At 47.7% G+C, this 18927-nt stretch overlaps 4 protein-coding genes across 4 annotated transcripts; 2 read left to right on the forward strand and 2 right to left on the reverse strand.

Annotated features, from left to right (window-relative positions):
- The first annotated feature begins 59 nt into the window (after positions 1-59).
- Positions 60-2671, forward strand: LOC105453598 (putative aldehyde dehydrogenase family 7 member A1 homolog). Its single transcript, XM_011695702.1, has 9 exons — positions 60-424; positions 588-804; positions 895-1082; positions 1171-1370; positions 1444-1559; positions 1637-1765; positions 1826-1935; positions 2060-2320; positions 2440-2671. The coding sequence occupies exons 1-9, from the start codon at positions 266-268 to the stop codon at positions 2650-2652; spliced, it is 1593 nt and encodes a 530-aa protein (XP_011694004.1). The 5' UTR covers positions 60-265; the 3' UTR covers positions 2653-2671.
- On the reverse strand, positions 2672-3423 carry LOC105453597 (methyltransferase-like protein 5). The gene is made up of 2 exons (XM_011695700.1): positions 3065-3423; positions 2672-2983 (listed from the first exon to the last, which is right to left on the reverse strand). The coding sequence occupies exons 1-2, from the start codon at positions 3402-3404 to the stop codon at positions 2688-2690; spliced, it is 636 nt and encodes a 211-aa protein (XP_011694002.1). The 5' UTR covers positions 3405-3423; the 3' UTR covers positions 2672-2687.
- Positions 3424-3476: 53 nt separating this feature from the next.
- Positions 3477-4130, reverse strand: LOC105453601 (SOSS complex subunit C). The gene is made up of 3 exons (XM_011695705.1): positions 4013-4130; positions 3814-3938; positions 3477-3733 (listed from the first exon to the last, which is right to left on the reverse strand). The coding sequence occupies exons 1-3, from the start codon at positions 4038-4040 to the stop codon at positions 3581-3583; spliced, it is 306 nt and encodes a 101-aa protein (XP_011694007.1). The 5' UTR covers positions 4041-4130; the 3' UTR covers positions 3477-3580.
- Positions 4131-4290: 160 nt separating this feature from the next.
- LOC105453600 (lissencephaly-1 homolog) lies at positions 4291-18398 on the forward strand. Its single transcript, XM_011695704.1, has 7 exons — positions 4291-4503; positions 9280-9426; positions 14573-14726; positions 14880-15086; positions 15206-15616; positions 15708-16056; positions 16174-18398. Exons 2-7 carry the CDS (start codon positions 9389-9391, stop codon positions 16245-16247), a joined length of 1233 nt encoding a protein of 410 aa, XP_011694006.1. The 5' UTR covers positions 4291-4503; positions 9280-9388; the 3' UTR covers positions 16248-18398.
- Positions 18399-18927: the final 529 nt, after the last annotated feature.

Here is an 18927-nt window from a genome sequence, read left to right on the forward strand (position 1 = left end):
TTATATTTATTGTTCCAAATTTTACTGAAATATTCTAATAAAATAGATAAAAGCACTACAAAGTGATATGCTTTATTACAAAGATTCGAGCAAATTGCTCGAGTAACTTATTATTAGTGTTGCGTTCAGATATCAGCGCTAAGATATCTTCGTGTTCTTATCGCCTTTCTTCTCTCCCTCTTTTTCTCTCGACAAACATGATAACCCAAGCTATTTATTAACTTGGCGCTCGACAGATCAGTCAGTCAATAACAAGCAACTAATAATGTCACGTTTGTTGTTGAAAAAAGGTGGTTGCTATATTTCTCAATTCCAAATGACGAGACATTTAGTGACCGATCCGAGGTACGGATTTTTAAAACAATTAGGTATCAACGTTGAAAATCCCGGTCTCTACGACGGGAGATGGGGTGGGTCTGGCAAGGTATGTGTTGATCTCGTCTTATCAAGATAGATAATGAGTTGGTACATTATGGAAGTCAGAAGTGATCTTAAAAAAATCACGTTATAGCACGATAAAATCAAATCATATATATACCACAAAATAAATAATTAAGTGCAATTAATCGAATTAATATTAAATACAGTTGGTAGAATCGATATCGCCGGCGACCGGCAAAGTGATAGCAAAGGTCCGCGAGTCCACGCCGCAAGAAGCTAGCAATGCAATAACAGAGGCACGTAAAGCGTGGCCGCAATGGGCATCTATCCCGATGCCAGCCAGGGGAGATATCGTACGGCAGATTGGGGACGAGCTCAGGAGAAATTTGGAGCCGTTGGGACGCTTAGTATCCTTGGAAATGGGTAACTTATCGTTTTAATGAGCGTTCAAATCACAATCGGAATGTCGATGGTAGATTTATAATTAACGCAGAGTGCATCATCATGCCGTAGGCAAGATATTACCGGAGGGCATAGGCGAGGTCCAGGAATTCATCGACATATGCGATTACGCGGTCGGCCTGTCGCGGACGTTACCCGGCAGCCTGTTCCCGTCGGAGAGGAGGAACCACGCGCTCTTGGAAAAGTGGAATCCCCTGGGTGTAGTCGGCGTCATCTCCGCATTCAATTTTCCCATAGCGGTGAATATATACCTTGAATTCCCAGAGAATCTTACGATCACTCCGCTTAAAAAAATGCTTGCAATTTACTGATTTATTGCGTATCAAGGTGTACGGCTGGAACAGCGCTATCGCTATGGTCTGCGGTAACACCATCGTCTGGAAAGAGGCGTCGAGCACACCTCTGACGGCCATCGCGACCACCAAGATAATCGTGAGCGTCCTGGAGCGCAACGGTATCCCAGGTTCCGTCGCATCCTTGATCACGGGCGGACCGGATGTCGGGGAGACACTGGTGAACGATAAACGGTCAGTTCTGATCTGGATATTACGTTATTATGTCGTACAGCGTATTGAACAGGCTGGTAACGATTGTCGTTAGGGTACCTCTCGTTTCGTTCACCGGAAGCACGAACGTAGGAAGGCAAGTGGCTCTCAAGATTCAGCAAAGATTCGGGAGATCTCTGCTGGAGCTGGGCGGTAACAACGCATTAATCGGTGCGTGTCTCCTTAAAATATCAATTCTATATTATTGCCACGGACAACGCATTCGTAATCGTTTCTGTTGTCAATAGTCGCACAGGATGCCGATTTAGAAATGGCAGTGAGAGCAGCGGTCTTCTCGTGCGTCGGGACAGCTGGACAAAGATGTACCACCACCAGAAGATTAATATTGCACAAGAAGATAAAGGACGAATTTCTAGGTGAGCGCAAAATATAAAACGAGAAAATATTTCAAGTCGTCATTACATGAAAATTTTTAGGGAGATTGAAAACGGCATACAAGAGCATACTGGAACGAGTCGGAGACCCATTGGATGACGGTGTACTGTACGGACCGTTGCACAATCAGTCAGCGGTCGATGCATATAAGGTATCGGCTCAAATTTTCATTTAAACAAGATAAAACAAGATCGATCGAAAATTTCATCCGCTCCTTTTAGCATGTACGGGAGGAAAGACTTTTCGATTAATCCAATACTTTTTTTTTACTGCAGGCAGCAATTCAGAAAGCTGTAGACGCCGGTGGCACGATAGAATTCGGTGGAAAGCAAATAGAGCGACCCGGTTTCTACGTCGAGCCGACGATCGTCTCGGGTTTACCGGCCAAAGCTGAGGTGGTGCAACAAGAAACTTTCGCCCCGATCGTTTACATCTTGGAGGTGAACTCTCTGGAGGAGGCCATCGATTTCAACAACGGCGTCGAGCAAGGCCTGAGCAGTAGTCTCTTTACCAAAAGTATTGGAAATGTATTTCAGGTAAATGTGTAACAATTTCTTGTTAGTAAATTAATTGTAGTACCACGTGTAAATTAATCTTTACGATCGAGTTGATATTCGAGTTAACTTATCGAATATTGAATTCACGTCACGCGCAGTGGATCGGCCCTCACGGATCGGATTGCGGAATAGTCAACGTCAACATCGGCACCAGCGGCGCCGAGATAGGCGGCGCGTTTGGCGGCGAGAAGGCCACGGGCGGGGGCCGCGAGAGCGGGAGCGACGCGTGGAAACATTACATGCGGCGCGCCACCATCACGATCAATTACGGAAACGAGCTGCCGCTGGCTCAGGGCATCAAGTTCGAATAAATTGCGAACAGGAGTGGTCTTTCTTCGCAGATAAATCAACGCTTTAATTCAAACCGTATAAAATCCACCTGAATGTCGACGGACGCCTTTTTGTGGAATTTGTAAGCCCTCGGCAGGTCGTATCTGAGCTCGGCTATCACCGTTCCTCGCGCGCCGAGCTGCGCCGCCCTCGACAGCACGTAGTCCCGCGTGCTGCTCTTGTGCAGAGAGTAAACGGCGCTGGACGAAAGCCTGATCGCCACTTCCAGAAACCTCATGTCGATGCCGGCATTGTTCTTGGTGCCGAAGGGTGGATTCATTATAACAGTATCAAAGTACTTTTCGAACTTTCCTGTAATGTGAAACGCACGCTACAAATTTGTACTTGTAAAATAAATAATGCTACATGATATTTACACGCGTATATAGATACCCGGTAAATATTGCAGTACGTCGCACTGCACGACTTCGACGAAGAGCTCGATGTCGCTGCAATTTCTATAGTGTATGCCAGTCGCGTCGGAATCTATCTCGAATCCAACTACATACTCGGCGCCAAGCATCTTGGCGCCCAGCGACAACGTGCCACATCCGGAGCCTAGATCCGCCACGGTTTTACCCTTTATATCGTCAAACTGCGACTGCGCGGTGTACAACAGTTGCGAGGCGATATGTGCACTGGTGGCATATTGCTCGAGCGAGACTTTCGGCTTTTCGAACACGTCCAGCTGCTGGAGATATTCCTCTAATTGACGAAGTCGAAGTCCAGCCATTATATCTACTTGAGGACTGTGATTTCTTCACAGATTCTTATCGCAACAAACACTTAATAAAAGACGATCTAATTCCTCGACGAATGTCGATTCTCGTTAACGTTATTATTGGCATATAGTCTTTAGTAACATTCAATTGTCAATACGCATCTATACACGCTCGGAGGAGAGGCGACTCATTTATTGTCGAATCTAGGGAGGACCGGTAGTATCAGATTTCCAAAGGACGAGTCCTGCGTGACGAAATAACCGAACGAAGCCGCGTGTGCATTGTGCAATGCTGCTCTCTGGGAGGCGCTCATTGCCACGCCATCGTTAGATTGTGTGGCCTGCAAAAAATAATATGTCATCAATATAATAAAGCAAAAGGAGAATACTCCCTTAACTCTCGACCACGGAGTGCACTTACTATATTTGACGCAGAACCAGTTGACGCGACTCCTAACGACGTGTTCAAGGTTGGTGCGACTCCCTGCTTCAGAAGCATCTGTTTCTTCAGTTGCAGCTCCTCCAAGATCTTTCTATTCTGCAATTCTACGAATAAGCAAAGTGGGGAAGTGTGAAAAATAATACGAAATAAGAAGATATTACGCTCTCATTGGAATTACCTCTCGCGTTCGGTTGCGAAAAAGCCATCAAATTTATAATAAATAATTCAATACTATTCAAATCCGACGACTTCGACCGTGCGTTTTAGGTTATATTGTTATTTATTAAAACTCACTCAACTTTCCCGGGTGGCATGGACGAGAACAAAATTTTTCGCCACCTGTACGCGACCGGCGGAACTCAGTCATCAAATTTCCCGACGATCGTGACATTCAACTTGGATGAGTCTTCGAGGAATTCGTCGCCAAGAGGCGCCAGCGTCGTTCGCGAAAAACGGCCCGAGCCGAGCGAAACTCGAACGGACGGCGGCCGCGCATGCGTCGGAAGTGCGGAGACGCCACCTCGCGGGGGCCAGTCCGATCGCAGAAGTGATCCCGAGGTGTTCACCGAGAGTTGGCGGTCGTCCTCCGGTTTTCACGCGATAAATTCTCGTCGTCCGCTCCTCGACTCAGGCGATCTCCCACGGTTATTGCTGCTCCGCGAGACAGACGTGAGTATCCGTGCCCGGAGTTCTCGTTTTATGATTGCGTGCGGAAGGAAATCCCGGGGGCGCGGAATCTCGAGGGGGGGAGGGCGTCGAAAGCGGGGCCGGTGGCGAGAGAGAAGCGGTGGCGGCGGCGGCGGCGGCGGTGGCTGCGACGGCAGCGGTGGCCGTCACAGACGGGTGACGGGTTCTGGCAAAATGGCCGTGCGCGATCTACAACAAACGGTCATCCCCAAACGTATGTCGCGACGACGGCGTCGTTGGTGTTACACGTTCCGATACGTCGACACAAGAATCGTGTCGACATAGCCCCTATGTGTGTGTATGTGTGTGCTCGCGCGCGCGCGCGCACACCTGACGTCGACGTCAACGTCGGCATCGACGTCAGCGTTCCCGCGACGACGGTCCGAACAGGACCGTTGTCATCGTCACCGTCGCCGTCGTCGTCTCGGGGGGCGATTCCTCTCGGAGCGCGATTGTCGCGCGAGAGCAAAAAAAGAGAGCGAGAGAGCGTGCGGACCCCGCGTCGTCCGCGGACGGCGTATACGCGCGTCGCACGTCACCAGACGCGAATTGATTTTCTCCACGGGGAGAGACTGGCCTAGCGCCGCCGACCGTCGCATCGTCGACCGTGCGTCGCGGCGACAACCTCCACCGAGAGAGAGAGAGAGAGAGAAAGACGTTTGACGGTGGCACATCGCAGCATCCTTTTTTAATTCCGTGAACCGCGAGGCGCACGGGGTACGCGATACGACGACGCGCGAGCTACTTTGACAGACGGTTCCGATAATGCACGATCAGCTGTCATCGCACGACTCCTCTCTCTCTCTCTTCATCTGTCTCTCGCTCTTTTTTTTCTCTCTTTACCTGTCGATCGAGGACGCGCGGAGCGAACGAGACCTCGGACTCCATCATCGATCTCCGATATTTCGTCGTTTCCATCGCGCGAACTCTGTCTCTCTTTTTCTTTCTCTTCTAAAGGGATGTCGCGATCGAGCTGTCTACTCCTGGTTCGCAGCATCCCGCGTGCATCAGAGATTCGCGTGTTACAGATCAGCGGCGACGGCGTTTCCTCGGGCTATCCCGTCAGTTTCCCCCGAGTTCCTCACGACCTTGAGGCGGCCTACCATTAGCGTAATCGGAGCCTCCTGATTCCGCGGACGACCGATATCTACGGCGAAGCCGGTCATCGCCTCCTTTCGGATCTACGGCGATTCCTAGTCGCGTACTCCTTTCCCTCCCCGCGGCGCCGTCCGTAGCGTCAATCGTATGTAGGTTTTTTGTCGTTACGTTTAAATTGCATATCTCATTTGGCGTTGGGAGTGACACAGGCGCACGTCAACTTTCTAGGTGTCGTCACTCCCTCGCGCGATCAATTTTTCTCTTATATATAGAAATCCGTACACCATTGTCGGGTGGCAAAAATATCCGCCCGACGCCCGGATTCGAGGATCCGCCCGAACAGGTGCGATCGTGCAGAACGATGCGATTGTCCGGATGTGATTTGTTCGGCTGTTCCCTTCGCAGCTTCTCGCTTCCGCGAGTTGGCCCGCGACTGCGCCCAGAGAGGTGTTTCGGCCCTGCCTAATTGCGCGACACGCGGATGAGAGAATTCCCGTCCCACCGTCAGATTCTTGACAAACGAGTCGCGTCGTGACGATTAAAATCACGATCGACTCGCGGATAGGAGATTCGACGGCGCAGATATCGAATTTTGCGCGTTAATTAGCTGCGCGCGAGTCTCGAGATTAGAAGCTCTCTAAATCACGGGAGATGAGAAAAATGTGATCTCTCTCTCTCTCTCTCTTATTCTTTTCCTCCTCTTTCTTTCTCGAATTTGTTGTTTTAACTCATCCGAGCGATCGGCAATAGCTTTCTAACGCATTAAATGATCGCGAAGTGGACCGCCGTCAGTTTTATCGGTAAATCACAGACGACAACAGGCTCCGCGTAATTGAGTTTTGTAACGAGTTTTTGTAGTTAGGTAGCATCTCTCGAGGCTCTGCCGGAGGCTTGAAGACCATATTTCAGATAGATCATTTCTCCTGTCGACAGGCGGCCCCGACAACCGGTCGGCGATTCCCATTCCCTGCGCATAGTCGATTCCGACATTTAATATGCGAGTCGATTAAGCGAGGGAGATGCCGAGGGACCGCAGGTAGATATCGGAGCGCGAGGTCAGGAAAGTCGGCAGTCACTCACTTGGACCGATGATCCCGGAAACGTAACTGTAATTCAGCGAAACGAGCCAGCGAAAGATCGATCGCCGTATACGACTCGGTACCTACGTACAGGAGAGAAAGAGCGATATTGGATCTTGATAAGAGTTTACGACACACACCGCCTCGTGGATTAGCTCGGTCTTATTGTATCGAGATCTTTATTGAACGCAGTGACGGACGTTTGCACAAAGCTAGAAGGGAAGCCTGCGATATGAATTATTGCTGCAGACTCACGTGCGGGACATTGGCGAGAGATCCAGTAGTTGTCAAAATTGAAAAAAAAGCAAGACGTCTTTATTGCTTAGCGAACTAATGGCCCAACGCTGCTCTAAGTGCGAACGCCTTCCTCGGTCTAGATTCGTAAATCACGTCACGTTGACGCACGAATTCGTGCTGTCCGCGGGAAGCATTTTCGACGCAGGGAAATGACGGTTTCACATAGATCTCTTATTTTTAGACTCCAGGAGGGCCTTGACCGCCTGTAGGGTTGAACGGGCGAAGCCCTGAAAGAGGAATTTCCCGCTTCTCAGCGCCGCGGTAACACGCATTACCGCGAGCGCCGCGCTCGCAGCAAGGACATCGTAAATTATGTATATCCTCCGCTTACGCGGTACTTTCAACTCTTCGCGCCGAGCCGCGGCCGTGTGCATTTACGCGCGGCGGCCAAGATCCAGTTTCCCGCGAGCCCCGAGTATCTGTGCGCTCGACGGCGATATCCCGGTATCGCTCCATTCATATTCCGAGCGTGTGTCGCCGACGCGAGAGATACGTACATTCTTACGTTTATTACTCTTTTCGCCACGCGCGCATATATTCTCCCTATTCTGTTATTTTCTTCTGCCTCTCCTCGCAGCGCCTCGTTATTCATTATGCATGTTTTATCGATAGGTGGACCCGTTTCGTTCGCGCGCCGTCCGGTGACCTTCCTTCGCAAAGTACCCCAATCATGCACGTCGCGGGCTTTTTAACGACGTTACGGGCGGCGTTACGAGGTGGAAAGAGGCCGTTATGAATATTTAAATGCACCGCAAAGGCGAAAATATACGCGGCTGCCATGCAGGGTGGGCGTGCTGTGTGCCGTGCTGGTTTATCGATCACGGCGCATCGCGGCGATAAGCATCGCGCGTCGTGGAAGCGTCGCGACGACGCTGCGCCGACGCTGCGCCGCGCGCCTTTACGACTGTCAAGGTCCTTCCTCCTGATCGTTTCCCTCGTTTGGACTCACGATTCCGATTTACGTACCACTGGCTCTGCTTTGCGCTCTGGTATTTAAAAAGGCAACCGGTATTTAAAAAAAAAAAATTATGATTTATTACTGCATCAATTAGCAATGCAGGAAAATTGAGTCATATAGAGTCAATACTCTATAAATACTCTGTTATATCATACTACCTGGCCCTGTCTCGATTATTTTTATATATTGTCAAATGATACGTGTGCAAATGTTTTCGTTACCTTGAATAATTTTCGTACGAGGAAGATATTATATCTCGTGTATAAATTACTTCTGTTTTTTTTCCCCCAAATCGATCAAATTACGCACGCACAGCTTTCTCTCCCTGCATATCGATTTTCGTTTCGCAACTTGGCGAGGAAATTGCGTATTTAATTTTCCACGTTTGCACGCGAGAGGCGGTAATGATCGGCCGTATAGTAATCGACGTTGATTTAACGTATAGGCACGTATATGAAGCGTATGTCGCTTTTCCGCGACGTTTGAGACTCGCCTCAAATTGTCGACGCCTCCGGTTCCAGGTAAAACGTGACCGCGTACCCGCAACCGTTCATTACCGCCACGTCAGTGCGCGTCGTGATTTTTCGAGCTTCACTTTTCAAGCCGCCTTTCGCTTTCGTGCGACGCGCGGTGAAAAGTGCTATCGATCCGGCGAAATCGCCGTCTGTGCCGCCCAAGCTGCCTCGCTGCAAAAACGGCCGCCTTCGAACGCGGCGCGCCGCGACGAAAGCTCGCAAAAGTGGTTCCCGCGCGGCGAGAGCGAGCGACGCTGATTCCGCGAGCGAACGAGCGCGCGCGGTCTGCATCGGGTTTCTCTCCCGCGACGATGGAAAGTAAAATAAACCACGACATTGATTTCAGGCGTATTGTGTGCGCGCGCGTTATATTATCCCGCGGAAACAATTCGGTACGGTCGGCTCTCACGAACGGCTCGCCTCGCTACCGGCTTAATTTTCTTTCACCGCGATGGAAAAATATGACTGCTGCTAATGCGACGACGACGTGTTGAAGCGAATAAAAAATTCTCACTTCTCCGAAGTAATTTTATATGCAAAGGAGGAGAATATTAATGTCTGCGAAGTATCATATGACCTGTCGAACTATCTGTTGACAAATCGAATGAGGCTACAAGGCAATTTTAGCAAAAATTTTTCTCTTTCTCGAATAAAATCATTTCAAGGAAAACGAGATATATATATATTTTTTTTGACATAACTGATTGTAAATTATTACATTTTTATTCGAGTTTTAACGCACGCTCTATAGAATATATATATATAAAAGTAAATTAAGATATGTACTTAAGTGTGTAATTTTTTATTACAGGCAATACCGATGGCGGGGCACTGAGATCATTGAGAGGTGACTGGAAGATCTAGTCGCGCTCCATCCGAAATCACCATCGAGGTATACAGCCAGGTCACACACGAGGATCATGAAAATGGTGCTGTCTCAACGTCAGAGGGAGGAGTTGTAAGTTGACTCCACCGTACGTCGTAAAATGCTTTTCGCGGTACTCCGGTTTGCATGTTTTCGATCACGACGTTTATACGCTTAATAATGGCTTCCTTCAATCTCTACCCTAGCTCGGCTACAAACATTACTGTCTCTTTCCGAGTTGTAGGGGTTGATACACGCGAACGCTCGTATAGCCCGGGAACGGATCAATCGAGGAAATACGCAAGGTTTCCCTCTCGTATCTCGCACCACCTATATACGCTCTAAAGTTCCCTCTTCCAATAATAGTCCCCTTTTCTTTATATTCTCTATAAGAAATAAGGTATAAGTTCGTGAAAAATCTTCATAAATGCGTCCCTAGAATATCAGGTAGCTGCTAAAGTCTACTAAAGAATGCTAAAGAGTCTTAAATTTTTTTATTTATTTATTGCCTTTTTATTGACTTTTATTTTTATTAAGAAAATGAAATACGTTTTAGGTATATCGTTGCAATGTGGCAATCCTTTGAGCCACCTTGGCATCGTTAATTGGCATTGGAGCCTTAATGGGCTAACCATGTAATTGGTTCATTATATTTTGCATAATCGTGGGCGCGTGAAGGTGTGAGAGTCGCTCTTGAATTTTCTCATGCCTTCGAGCCTTCGATTTCACATAGAGAAGCTGGAAAGGCCCCGGCGTAGATGAGTCACACTCGCAGGCAAATAACGATCTTGCCGAGAGTCGAGAGTTCTTCAGCTGTCGTGCATATACGCTCCGTGTTGTGACTGTGTTTCCTGTTCGAGCGCTGTCGCGCGTACGCACGCGGGAGAATCGAACCTCGCTAATCGTCGCCATTATCTCGCCACGTCCCAATTCGTGCTTCTTATCTTTCAAACGGAACGCGTGTTTTTGCGTCACCTCTCGGTTCATTTCTCCTCCCGTCTCCAATGTCCCACGACGATATTTAAGGCAATCACGAATCTCGCTTTCCTTCCGGTATAGGACTTTAGATCTTGAAGAATCATGTGTTCGAAATATGTTTGTAATAAGCAAACATATGCTTTGCTCCAGATATATCTGAATTAGAAAGATATCTTTAGATCATGCAAATATATTTTTGAATATATTTGTTAGAATTCCTTGATGTCTAGATTTTTTCTTTCCTTTTTTTTTTCACGTCTTAAGTATTGGAATTTCCGTGAAAACCTCGTTCGGATTGAACGAGGATTCAGACTGTACTCTTTGAATTATTTAAGTAAACTGTTTATAATTAATTCGTCGGTTTCGTTTCGCTCTCCTCCTCGTGCGAGCGTCCGGCGCGCGACACGGCAACGCGACGCTCAAACGGGGACACCGCCGGGCATCGATCGTATCCTCGATCTATGCCGAGCAATTCCTATGACGCAAAATCGCTCGTCGATCGGTCGGGTCTTGGAGGGAAGGGGGTGAGCAGGAGGGTGGACGGGGCGGGGGAATAGCGGAGGCGGCGGTCAGGGTGGTGAGGGTGTCTGTCGAGCACGCGCGAACTGCGGGATCGATAGCTCGCGCAGAATGAGTCGGCGACGGCGGAACCCTCGGAATGAGGCGAGGAAGGGGATGAGAGCTCCGTTTCTCCGTCTGAGGGAGAGGGCTCTCATCGATTTAGCGCAGGTGTACCTTCGCGCCATCCATGTTGTTTCCCTTCTAAGAACGCCTTCCCCGGCCCTCAGGTTCTCACCTACGTGTAATTCTTAGCAAGTGGACGGCGGAACGATCCCTCCGGCGTGCGACTTTCACTTCCGGGCTTCCCGTAAACCGATACGGAGGGTTGAATGAAAGGGCGATTGAGCATTTTTAATAGGGGAACTGCCGTCGGAGTTACCTGCGGTCTCACCCATCGGGGTAGTCGATATATTCTAATAAATATAAATTGACTCTTCGACCTTTAAATAGAAATAGGTCTCACAGAACTCTTTGAGTGTCTCAATTTTACAATTTGTTTTTTCAATATCTATACCATTTTTTGCGAATATATTGTTTTCTTAAATTATATGAATTAAAAAATATGTATATATTGTATATATCATAATATATACACAAATATTTCTCTGAGAATTAATTACGCAAAGTATCTGCTTGTTCGTATCGAGATTGTTACAAAAGGATTATAAAATCTCTAGGGGGCTGAAGTAAATCTACGAGTAATAAGTAATTTAATATTTTTAACACATTTGCGAAATGAAATCTGATCGTGTAATATAATACCATGCAGTTGCAGATGAGGATGGTCAATTCGACGTAGATGCTTGCTTACTCGTGGAATTTAAACGCTATAGTTAACAGCGGGACGATTTCACGCTGATGTCAGCGTCCGTTTCATACGGCTAAGGGCCGGAATGAATTACTCTCCGCTTCCTCCGTATCCATATTCACCTTTACACCGGTGGAGCCGAGGATGGAAGAGCGCCTCAGGATATCGCTCTTCGATCTGCACCTCAATCTGCATTCCTGCGGCGAGCCGAAACACAACACGTCTCGCACAATTCATCGTGCACTCGCACTCGGAGCCGCGCGGAGCGAAAGAGGCGAGGGGGAGGAAGGAATTTCGCGAGGCTCTAAAGTTCTATTGTACCGTTACCGCTCGCCGCGGTCTATCCTTCCGATCTTTGTTATATGGAGAGTATATGATGCACCTCTCTCGAAACGCGCCGTGTCGTATCGCTGGTAGCGATCTCCTATAGCCTCTTCCCTCGAACTCTATCTTTAATTTATGAAGACGATGGAGGAGAGATGATCTCTCTCGGAGTGCGGCGAAGTTTAATTTCGATGGCCGCAGGTGTTTTCTCGCATTCGTTATGCTCGTTCCACGTACACACGCGGGGCGCAAACGACGTGCCTGTCAGCATCCAATTTCCGGAAAACGTTTTATTTGTCGTTCCTAATGCTTTAAGGACGCTCATCTGCGCTCGCGCGAATATTTCTTTTTCCATGCGCTGCGAGCGAGCGAGCGTCATGTCCTAGAATGCTCCGTCAACGAGCGACATAAGTGCACTCTCATTCCTCCGCGCGGCTATAAGAACTCGCGCGATAGGACATCACGCGAATGGACCGTGTTGCGACTTGATGACCGTGTATCCCCGTGCGATCGAAGGAGAATAAACGCAAAAGGACTAGAACGAACGTGTCCCTCTTTCTCTTTCTCTCTCTCTTCCGTGATGCTTCCATAATAATGCCATTTGCAGATATCAGATGTCGAGAGTAAATATATCCCGAGCGATGAATATTCTCCGGAGCGAGATTGTTCCCCGGGAATAAATTAAAACGCCGATCCTCGCCGACGCGGCGTTCGTCGACGATGAATTTCGAATGCCACGGCTTTCGCATGGTTGCCCATCTGCGTACGGCGTCCCCCTGGGGCACGCACTACGGAACAACGTGCGCGCCGTTACAACGCGCCTTCTCGTATTCATAGAATATCTTTTTTTTTTCCTCTCTTTCTCTCCTTCTCCCTCTTAGGTGCGTGACCCATTGCCACGAGAGCATGCCGTCCTACCTGCGCTGCGTTTTCCCGTGCTCTCGCACGGACCCGCGCGGGTGTCGAATGACGAGTCGCCTTCCGCACTCACATATATATAAATACAATGATCTCGACCTGACTTGAAACATTCTTTTCCACTTTTGTAGCTGCAGTAGCGTTCACACACACACACACACGCACACACACATCTGCTGCCAGGTCCCTGCACGAGCAAATATAGAACTTCTCACACCGTTAAGTGCCCTTATGAATTTACCTCTGTCATTATCCACGTTAGCCTTTTTTTTTATCTTCCGCGAATTAGCGCGTAATTAGCTACCCGTGTGGATCCCGTAAGCCCACCGCAACCGTAGAAGCTCACCTTACGCTCCAAGTTGATTGTACACCGACTGCAATTAGCAGCGAATAAATCTCACGAGCTGCGAATGAATTTCTTTTTTCTTTGAGAGATTATTGATATATCTTGATTCTCTCTTTTTTAAAATAAAGATTGCCATCCCGAGGATTATTATCGTTCTCGGAGCTTCCAGCCATCGGCTGAACTATTGGGATTCGTGTTACATGAATTTATACGCTAGCTTATATTATCATTCGTACAAACAAACTTTCAATTTGCCTTGATATCAGGCCGACGATAAGCCGGACCGGTTTTTTTTTTTTTTTTTTTTTTTTTACACGAACTTAAGTGTCTCTACAAGCGGTACTACGCCGCATTCAAATTACACGTTATTATAAAGTCAAATTTTTCTTCGTCGTTATTCGCTAAGATAAAATTTTATGCATATTATGCATATATATATATATATGTTTGCCTTTACAATGTTTATTTCCACATGCGGTATATACACACACATACACGCGCGGAACTATATCAGTGAGTCATTTTTATTATCTGCGTGCTTTGTTTCTGCGCTCGGCCAATCTTGAATCATGCTGTAAAATCCGAATACGTTTTCCATTCATTAAAACGAACGTCGAATTCGAGTGTACGACGTTACGTCGGCGGGGAACAAATAGCGGAAGTATCCAGCACGCGGTGGTGTCAGCTTTCTGCCAGGACAAAATGGCTTTGTTGTTTTCTTCCCTCTTTTCTTTCGGTTACATCGTTCGAGTCGCTCCTACGCGTCACGCGTTAGTCGTAAAACCAAAGATCGTGAGGCGCACCGCGAGCAATAATTTGCCATCACGTGGAGTAGTCAGGTGAATAGAGACGAACGGCCGCGCGACTCTCGAGGCCTTTCACCCTGGCACAAGTTTGCCCGACTTTCAATCTCTTTCCCACGTATCCAACCTGCCTTACGGCCTCCTCCTTCCCCGTCTATTGTGTCGGATCGCAAGGTACGGTATTTTATCTTTATCTCCGCGTCATAAACACAGGCGGCTGTGGTCGACGCCAACGCGGAACAATCGGCGATTAAAGGCTATCACCTAACGCGCACACGTCTTCTCGCTCCTATCCTCTCCTTATCCTAGCCCGGCTGCGATACGCCTGCGAGAAAGCGTACGGACACACGCGCAAACGAAGCAAGCTCGAAGACAAATTAACGTTTAAAATTTTCTCGAATATTATTCACGCGGCGTTAATAAATAAGGAAGTAGAGGATAGCATTTTTTCCTGATGAGTTTCCGCGTTTATTATAAAAAAAAACGAATCGATGCTTCCAGAAATAAGGCGATCGCGGATTACCTTAGCACGAACGGCTACCAAGATGCACTGGAGGCATTCAAGAAAGAAGCCGATATGCCGGGAGAGGTGGAGAGGAAGTACGGTGGCCTCCTGGAGAAGAAGTGGACTTCGGTCATACGGTTGCAGAAGAAGGTATAAAGTCCCTCCCTTTTTTTTCAATTCGATGGAGATATTTCCTCTCGATTCTATCGATGTTGCGCGCACAGAATTCATCGGTATATTACATCAGCTAAGTGGCTGTTTGTACTCGCACTCGCGTACAATAATGTGTAATGTGTCGTGTAGGTAATGGAACTGGAGTCTAAACTCTCCGAGGCGGAGAAGGAGTTCATCGAGGGCGCGCCGACGCGCGGCAAGAGATCGCCGTCCGAGTGGATACCGAGGCCGCCGGAAAAGTTCAGTCTGTCCGGACACAGAGCCCCTATCAATAGAGTTATTTTCCACCCGGTTTTTAGTCTTGTAGTATCCGCCAGCGAAGATGCTACCATTAAGGTGAGAAACGGACAAATGGACCGATCTCTGCAAATAGACCAACGGCGCCTTTGCTCGCTGACTCGCCGCGAGTATCAAACTGAAAAACACGGTTTCACGTATCTCTGTCCTTTCCCAAGGTATGGGACTTTGAAAGCGGCGACTTCGAGAGAACGCTCAAGGGCCACACCGACAGCGTGCAGGACATCGCGTTCGACGCCTCGGGCAAGCTGCTCGCCTCCTGCAGCGCGGACATGTCCATCAAGCTGTGGGATTTCCACCAGTCGTTCGCTTGCGTCAAGACCATGCACGGCCACGACCACAACGTCAACTCGGTCGCGTTTATGCCGCAGGGTGACTTCGTGGTGAGCGCCTCCAGGGATAAGACCATCAAGATCTGGGAAGTGGCGACGGGCTACTGCGTGAAGACGCTCACGGGGCACAGGGAGTGGGTGAGAATGGCGCGAATCAGCCCGTGCGGCGAGCTCATCGCCAGCTGCTCGAACGATCAGACCGTTCGGGTGTGGCACGTCGCGACGAAGGAGACGAAGGTAATGGCGCTCACCTCTCTCTCGTTCCTCCCAAGGTCAATCCAAATTACTCGTTCATTCGTAACGTTCAATGTCACTTCGGGATCGCCAGGTCGAGTTCAGGGAACACGAGCACGTGGTGGAGTGCATCGCATGGGCGCCGGAAAACGCGAGGGCGTCGATCAACGCGGCGGCCGGGGCGGACAACAAGGGCGCGCACGAAGGGCCCTTCCTCGCGTCCGGCTCGCGGGACAAGATGATCCGCGTGTGGGACGTCGGCGCCGGGGTGTGCCTCTTCACCCTCATCGGCCACGACAACTGGGTGCGATGCATCGTCTTCCATCCTGGCGGCAAGTTTATCGTCAGCGCGTCCGACGATAAGACGCTGCGAGTCTGGGACACGCGCAATAAGCGAGTGATGAAGACCCTCGAGGCGCACCTTCACTTCTGCACTTCTGTCGGTTCGTACCTCTTCTGTTCCACTTCTCTTCTGAATCGATGCGACATTTCTCTGATTTCATTGAACTGATATCAAACGCGGATTTGTCAGTTCATTTGTATGCTCGATTTGACTGCAGATTTCCACAAGAACCATCCTTACGTGGTCACCGGGAGCGTCGATCAAACGGTGAAGATTTGGGAGTGCCGCTAGTCACCGAATTTTAGATTTTCCGTCAGACGTCGTGTGCGCAAGCGAACGGAAGTATAAAAACGAGAGAAAAGACGAACGCGCATCCATTTTCATGGAATCGGCCGAAAGAGTAAGCTGCTATACAAAAAAAAAGCTATCGTACATATGCTATTAATATTAATATTATTATTATTATACATAAACACACATAAAACACGTATGGTTAAGAGCTCTTTAATTAATTTATAAAAATAAAGTATAATTAGTAATTATATTATATAAAATACATCGTTTTACGGCAATGAACTGCACTATTCGAGGAGAGTGAGAATCGAGAAACGGTCACGAGAGGATCAAACGATCGAGAGGACGCTCCCACGAGTTCTCATTTTACGGATCACCTGCGGGACGTGGGGTCACTAATGCCATATACAATTACAAGAGTTATATTCCTTTTAGGCAGTTGTGCAATTGTAGTAGGCATTATTCTGTACATATATAACCGTGTGTCTTTACTCGCAGCGCGAAATTCGACGTTCGTTGATGAGTAATAAACTCGCGCCTTTGATTTTGCTCTTACTCTCTTACGCCTGCTTATGCAATGTATCCGTTAAAGTATTAGTTACCAGCTGGTCGTACAGTACACACGTACAATACACGTGCGCGCGCGCGCGCGCAAAGAGAGAAGAAGATCGTCCTCCTCGATTATGACCTTGCGTATAAGAAATGCGTCGAATCTCTTTTTAACTTTCTGTCGGCAGTAGCGAAAATTTCGGCTGTGGCGTCACCTCCGCGCAACTACGATGATAACTAATTCGTTGTCACTTATATATCCACGCGCTCTCCTCGAGAGTTCTTGAGAGAACGGAAGATGTTGCTCCTTCTATACTCGTATATATATAAATATATATAAGCATATATACACGCAGTATACACACACACACACACACACACACATACACACACACATGTATAGACGCGCAGTGTCTTTGTACTATACAAAGTATCAAGTGTTAATGATCGTCTAATATCGGCTCACGTGTGTCCTGAGTTGTTATCACATTTGCCGCATTAATAAACATCTGTTTTTTTAGGGGGGGAACACTTAACGTAACGTCGCAAGTAATGTAAATCGAAAATGGCATAAACAAAACGTAGTAACGCAAAGACTGCCTCAATCGCAAACGAATATTGTTACACGTCTGCGTGCGTAGATCGGATTCTCTCGAAACGGCGTGTCCCTCTCGGAATTTCATTGGATTTACATACGTTTATGTATAATCGAATCTCACGGAGATCAAAAGATGTCAACCGAAATTGATCCGTGGATTAACGTGTAATGTGCGGCGCTTGAAATATTTTATTTATTTCTGAGTAAGGCATCGATTGAGAATCAGGGAGTCGCTGGACGGGATTTAACGAACGCCCGGAATTTGTGGAACGATAGAGAAGATGACGGTTTTGCTCGCCACTCGCTTGATCGTTACAACGCCACGGCGTTCCACCATGCATTACTAATAACCGATGTTACAAACAATGGACAGCCGAATCGGGAGAATGCGACGACTGAGATTTGAGCGTCCGAGCCGATGGGAGAGGAGACTCGTGAGGCGTAACGCGTGAAAGTTTTTAGATGCGCGTAGTTCATTGCGTGGGTTCCAAGAGAGAGAGAGAGAGAGAGAGAGAAGGTGGTACTAGTTGTATCTCTTAGTTCTAACTAGTATTAGCGATAGCGCAGACATTACGTAGCAATAGAAGGAAGATAAGGGAATAAACCTCGGAGGGAGAGAACACGAAGTTAACATTGATCGAAACACACACACATACACACAAATATATACACATACATATACATACAGGCGTATACACGAGGCAAAAGCGTCCGATGTTTCAGGCATTCGTTGAGAGAAAAAGGAAACATTCGCACCACATGTCTGAAATGTGTAATCCGCAAGAAAGAGAAAATCAGTAATCGATAAAAGCCGCTTAATTAAGGACGATTTTTTTTCCAACACGGTAGACTTAATTAACCGACTGCTACCTTCTCCTATTGTTTATTCAGCCGAGACAACAGGTCCACCACCCCCCTTATTCCGAAGAAGAGACAAACCCTCTCAATTAAATGTGGTACTAAATTATTTTGGTGAATAATAAACAGAGTTGTCACTGAGTCGTGAGATCGTTATATGCTGTACGAGTATCATCACACCTAATACATGCGATTCGTATCTGTTCTCCGAACGACATAATTTTTCATTTTCTATACCAGTTTTGCAGGTTTTTCCTCCGTTATTAAATGTCCATTGTTCCGAGTATGCGTCTAAAGACGGTTCCGTTGTGCCCGCTAGAATTTCCGTAGTTTCACAATCGGAGCGAGTAGGCTTTAGGATCCTCCCTCCCTCCTAACTCTGCAATACATATATTTAATTAACATGTGCATGACAGTATTTTATATAGTACAATAGGGAAAAGAGAGAATTAGCGAGACGTAGCATTGTATAAGCGAGAGACGCATACCAAAACACCCAAAACTGTTTGCGTGTTTATACGTAGATGATGTAATAAAAAGGAAAAAAGAGAAAAAAAATTGAGAAAAAAAAACACGAAAAAGTTATGTTGTAGCGTCGCCTGTCATACGACTCGTCACCGACTTGGCTTCTGTGACTCGCTTTCTACCTGCTTGGGAAAAAAAAATAATGAT

This window comes from Wasmannia auropunctata, unplaced genomic scaffold, assembly GCF_000956235.1.
Source record: "Wasmannia auropunctata unplaced genomic scaffold, wasmannia.A_1.0 LD335998.1, whole genome shotgun sequence".
Lineage (NCBI taxonomy): Eukaryota > Metazoa > Arthropoda > Insecta > Hymenoptera > Formicidae > Wasmannia > Wasmannia auropunctata.

Coding starts and splice junctions, on each gene's coding strand:
- LOC105453601 (XM_011695705.1), bottom strand. CDS start 4,040: ATGGCTTTTTCGCAACCGAACGCGAGAG. Junction 3,939..4,012: donor TTCGCAACCGAACGCGAGAG/GTAATTCCAATG, acceptor GCTTATTCGTAG/AATTGCAGAATAGAAAGATC. Junction 3,734..3,813: donor CTGGTTCTGCGTCAAATATA/GTAAGTGCACTC, acceptor TATTTTTTGCAG/GCCACACAATCTAACGATGG.
- LOC105453597 (XM_011695700.1), bottom strand. CDS start 3,404: ATGGCTGGACTTCGACTTCGTCAATTAGAGGAATATCTCCAGCAGCTG. Junction 2,984..3,064: donor CGTACTGCAATATTTACCGG/GTATCTATATAC, acceptor TTCACATTACAG/GAAAGTTCGAAAAGTACTTT.
- LOC105453598 (XM_011695702.1), top strand. CDS start 266: ATGTCACGTTTGTTGTTGAAAAAAGGTGGTTGCTATATTTCTCAATTC. Junction 425..587: donor GATGGGGTGGGTCTGGCAAG/GTATGTGTTGAT, acceptor TATTAAATACAG/TTGGTAGAATCGATATCGCC. Junction 2,321..2,439: donor GTATTGGAAATGTATTTCAG/GTAAATGTGTAA, acceptor CGTCACGCGCAG/TGGATCGGCCCTCACGGATC.
- LOC105453600 (XM_011695704.1), top strand. CDS start 9,389: ATGAAAATGGTGCTGTCTCAACGTCAGAGGGAGGAGTT. Junction 14,727..14,879: donor TCATACGGTTGCAGAAGAAG/GTATAAAGTCCC, acceptor TGTGTCGTGTAG/GTAATGGAACTGGAGTCTAA. Junction 15,087..15,205: donor GCGAAGATGCTACCATTAAG/GTGAGAAACGGA, acceptor TCCTTTCCCAAG/GTATGGGACTTTGAAAGCGG.